General features: G+C 60.7%; 1 protein-coding gene across 1 annotated transcript; it reads right to left on the bottom strand.

Annotated features, from left to right (window-relative positions):
* Window positions 1-523: 523 nt before the first annotated feature.
* On the bottom strand, window positions 524-3,868 carry SOX21 (SRY-box transcription factor 21). Its single transcript, XM_050333629.1, has one exon. The coding sequence runs from the start codon at window positions 2,844-2,846 to the stop codon at window positions 2,001-2,003; it is 846 nt and encodes a 281-aa protein (XP_050189586.1). The 5' UTR covers window positions 2,847-3,868; the 3' UTR covers window positions 524-2,000.
* Between the last annotated feature and the right edge of the window lie 323 nt (window positions 3,869-4,191).

Below are 4,191 nucleotides of genomic sequence, written 5' to 3' on the forward strand. Positions count from 1 at the left end.
GGAAAAGCCGTTTAGAGGCAAAGAAAGGTGTTAGGTTTTAGTTAGCAATCAACTGGGAAGGCCTGCAAAAAACACTCCAGGAATAAAGCAGCAATATTGCTCAGATAGGTGAACAAATTACACCGGTTTAAGTGGTGAAGCTCTTAGACTAACCAGATAAAGTGGTCAGGCAACTTTTCAGTCTGAAAACGTTACTGGAAACCGATGAAATGCTATGAACACTCTCAGTGTACTCAGTGAACTCTGTTCTGCTGGTCCATGAATGCCTTTTTTTTTTTTTTTCAAGATAATATGACAACTCAGGGGTTTTTTTATCTTCTTTCCTATTCACGATTAAAAATGTGATAAATCAGGTTTTTGGCTCTGAATAACAATGGCTTGATTTAGATTTCCTAGTAAATCTATTCAAAAGTGAAACAAAGACAGCCTTTAGAGGATACCTTACACCTCACCTGGACCAGGCACGTAAGGGCAATTCAGATAAAAATCTTGTTAGCAATTCAACAAGAAATAGAGGATTTTCTCTTTTCCCTGCTTCAGGCTTTATTTAAACTCTTTGTTCAAAAATGAACAGAGTGGTAGTCGGAATCTAATTTACAGATATAGTTTAGACGTCTAACTTTAAATTAGAAGATCACACAAGAAAACCATTTACACGTAAATGTTAAAACCATTACTTAATCATTTTTTTTACTTTATATTACATAAAGCCAATATGAAACTAAATACATGTTAGACAGCTTCATTCACAAACATTAGTCAAAATATACACATTACAAAAGTAAACCAAAAAAGAACTCTAAACTGATGAAGGATTTTTTTCCTCTAAACTTTGTTGTTTTTTCTTTTTTTAAATGCCATTTGCAATTGAATTGCAGTGGCTCTAAAATAAGCTAAACAGGTAGGGTACTCCAAAACACGTGTGAAACACTTCATGTTCATGGGGGAAAAAATTTTCTTTTAAATGAGAATACTCTCCTGTCAAAGCAAAGCTCTGTTTCAGTTCAGCTAAATAATAAATAGATAATTATCACTCAGACAAAAAAGTCTGATTTAACCTTAGATAATATTGCGATCCTCAAGCAGTCTCACAATATTTTTATTCCCTTTGAAAGGCATTCCTTTTTTTTTTTTTTTTTCAGGTTAAGACTGAATCGACCGTGGGCGAAGTAACTAACAGTTTTCAATCTGAGATCTAACATTTCCACAGAGATATACAAATTTACAGTCTGAGGGTGAGACTTAATTGGTGGGGGATGGGGGGAGACACACGGGAACCGAGAGTCACGCGTCTTATCCTCTCGTGAAAATCACGACCCGTGCTTGTCAGCATCCCGTAGCAGCGGAGGGCAGAAATCCACGCATGGCAGAGCACAGAGCAGGAAAGGCAGCATCCCGCACCACCCATTCTTTCTTTGCGTGGATCCCACGAGGGGCTACGAACCAAGGACAGAGTGACCCTGTCCTTTACTGGGACGGCACCTGGCCCTGCCGTGCTGAGCCGGGACCTCACCACCCCTCTTCTCCCCCGGCTTCCCCGTCTCTCCTCTCGGTGGCGGGGTTCAAAAACGGGACTGTTCCGAATCCAGCACCACGCGGGGAGCGACAGAAGGGAAAGCCGGAGCCGGCCGAGGGACGTTGCTCCCCGAGTCTGTGCCCAACAAGCACTTTAGGGGGCAGGGCGGATGGGTTATATTCTTTTTTTCCTCTTTTTTTTTTTTCCTTTTTTTTCTTTTTTTTTTTTCTTTTCTTTTTTTTTTTCCCCTTCTGTTTCAGCTGGGCTATCTGCACAGACCGCATGCAACACACACAAACTCTACCCGGGGCAGCGGGCAGGGGACGAGCAACAGGTCGTCCGCCGCCCCGGCGCTCCCCATCGCCTGCCCCGGTCACCCTCCGCGGCCCCGGCGGCGGCTCGCCCCCCTCCCCGTGCGCACGGATGTGCCGGCACACATCCAGACGGGCGCCGGAGCTCTGCGCGGGCCTCCTCCGGCCGTGGGTCATAGTGCCGCGGCATAGGCTGCGGGATAAGGGTCCAGCTGGGGCTTGCCCATGCCGGGCAGGAGGATGTAGGCCAGCGGTGGCTGCAGCCCCGGTCCGGGCCAGGCGCTGCAGTTGCAGGGGATCATGTAGCCCGGGTTACCGGGCGACGGGTGCGAGTGCGTGTGCCCCCCGGCGGCGGCCGCGGCGGCGGCGGCAGCAGCGGCGGCCCCGTGGAAGGCGCCCGCCCCGCCGGCGCCGGGGTAGCCCAACGAGGAGGCGTAGGGCAGCCCGGAGCCCGAGGAAGAGGAGGAGGATGAGATCTCGGCCATTTTGGAGCCCAGGTCCAGCAAGGAGTAGGGGCTGCTGGCGGCGGCCGCGGCGGCGGCGGCGGCAGCGGCGGCTGCCGACTGGGGGAAGAAGACGCGGGCGGCAGCAGCGGCGGCGGCGGCTGCCGCCTTCTCGGGGTTGGCCAGGAGCGACTCGGGCACCAGCCCGCCGGCCGCGCCGCCGTGCAGCCCGCCCGCCTTCAACCCGTGCGGGTGCTCGTGGTCCGCCACGCCGCCCAGCCCGTAGGGCACGGGGAAGGCGAACTTGTCCTTCTTGAGCAGCGTCTTGGGCTTCCGCCGCGGCCGGTACTTGTAGTCGGGGTGCTCTTTCATGTGCATGGCTCGCAGCCGCTTGGCCTCGTCGATGAAGGGCCGCTTCTCCGATTCGGTCAGCAGCTTCCACTCGGCGCCCAGGCGCTTGCTGATCTCCGAGTTGTGCATCTTGGGGTTCTCCTGGGCCATCTTCCGTCGCTGTGCCCGCGACCACACCATGAAGGCGTTCATCGGCCTCTTGACGTGATCCACCGGCTTGGACATGGTGTCCCCCCGCCGCCCCGGCGAGCCGCCGCCCGCCCCGCTCTGGCGGCCGCCTCCTCCGGGCTCGTCTCCCGCCTCCTCCTCCTCCTCGCCCCCGCCGCGGTCCGCTCCTTCAAAACCAATCTCGGCGGGTACCCTGACGCGGCGGCACCGGCTCCTGCGGGTGCGGGGCGGCGGTACCCGGTGGCCTCACTCCGGGCGCGGGGCGCTGCCGAGCGGCGGCGGCGCCTCCCCGTCAGGGCGCTGCGGCGGGCGGCTTGGGCGGGACGGGCTCTGCTCCCCGCCTGGGCCGCGGAGCTTCTCTCCGCGCCGCCGATCTCCGGGCCAGGGCTCTTCCTCAGAGCTCCCCGCAGGCGACAACGCACGGAGTCCAGACGGGAGCGCAGAGAAGTCTCGACGGCGAGGACGGGACCCGGCGGCAGGCGAGAGGCGCGGGGCGTGGGGGTCCTCGCTTCGCTGCGGACGCGATGATCCCCGGCAGTCTCCGGTGAGGCGGCGAGCCCTTGACGGGGCGCCCGTCACAGCCCGCCCGGTGCCATCACCGCCCGCAGAGCTCGGAGGGCAGCCCGCCGCGGCGCGGGGCCGGGCGGGACGGGGTCCGCGGCGGCTCAAGCGCTGCGGTGAGGGCCCCGGGGGGCGCGGGCCGCCCTGCTCACAGCCGCCCCGCTCCGCCCGAGGGGGCGCGGCGAGCAGTCCGCTCCTCGCACATACTCGCCGGGTGCCGGGCACCGCGGGCCTCCCGGTTCGCGCCGCCGGACAAACTTCCCCAAGTTTCGGCGGGATACGGGGCGCTCCGCCTGCCGTGCGGCTCCCCCTTCTCCGGCAGCCGCCAGGTCTCTCTGGGTTTTCTTGGCCGCCGATTCGGAGGGGCGGCGGGGCGGGCAGGAGCGGCGGGGGGCGGAGGGAGGAGGAGGCGGCGGCGGCGGAGGAGGAGGCGTGGAGGGGGGGGACACACCTAATTAAAATCCCCGGCGGTCCGCGGAGCCCGGCCCGGCACCCGGGGGAAGGGGGGTCCCTCAGCCGCCCCCTCCTCCCGCCCCGTCGGCGCGGCCGCAGGTACCGCGCGCGCCCCGCGTGCCCCCGCGCCGCGCGCCGCCCTATATGCCCGCACGCGGCCTGCGCGCCGCCGGCGGGGCGCGCGGGCGGGGGCGGGGCCCCCCCGTCGGGAGGGGCGGGGCCGAGGATGGCCACGCCCCGCTCGCGGGCCAGCGGCGCGGGGAGGGCTCGGGCTCGGCGCATGCGGGGTGTTTTTGGGTGTTTTGGGGTTTTCCCGGCGGAGGGTCCGTACGGCCGAGGGGAAGAGGCCGCCGCCTCCCAGAGCATCCCTGGGTGCGCCCAGAAAATC

Source organism: Myiozetetes cayanensis, unplaced genomic scaffold, assembly GCF_022539395.1.
Source record: "Myiozetetes cayanensis isolate MyiCay16 unplaced genomic scaffold, myiCay2020 scf5-8, whole genome shotgun sequence".
NCBI lineage: Eukaryota > Metazoa > Chordata > Aves > Passeriformes > Tyrannidae > Myiozetetes > Myiozetetes cayanensis.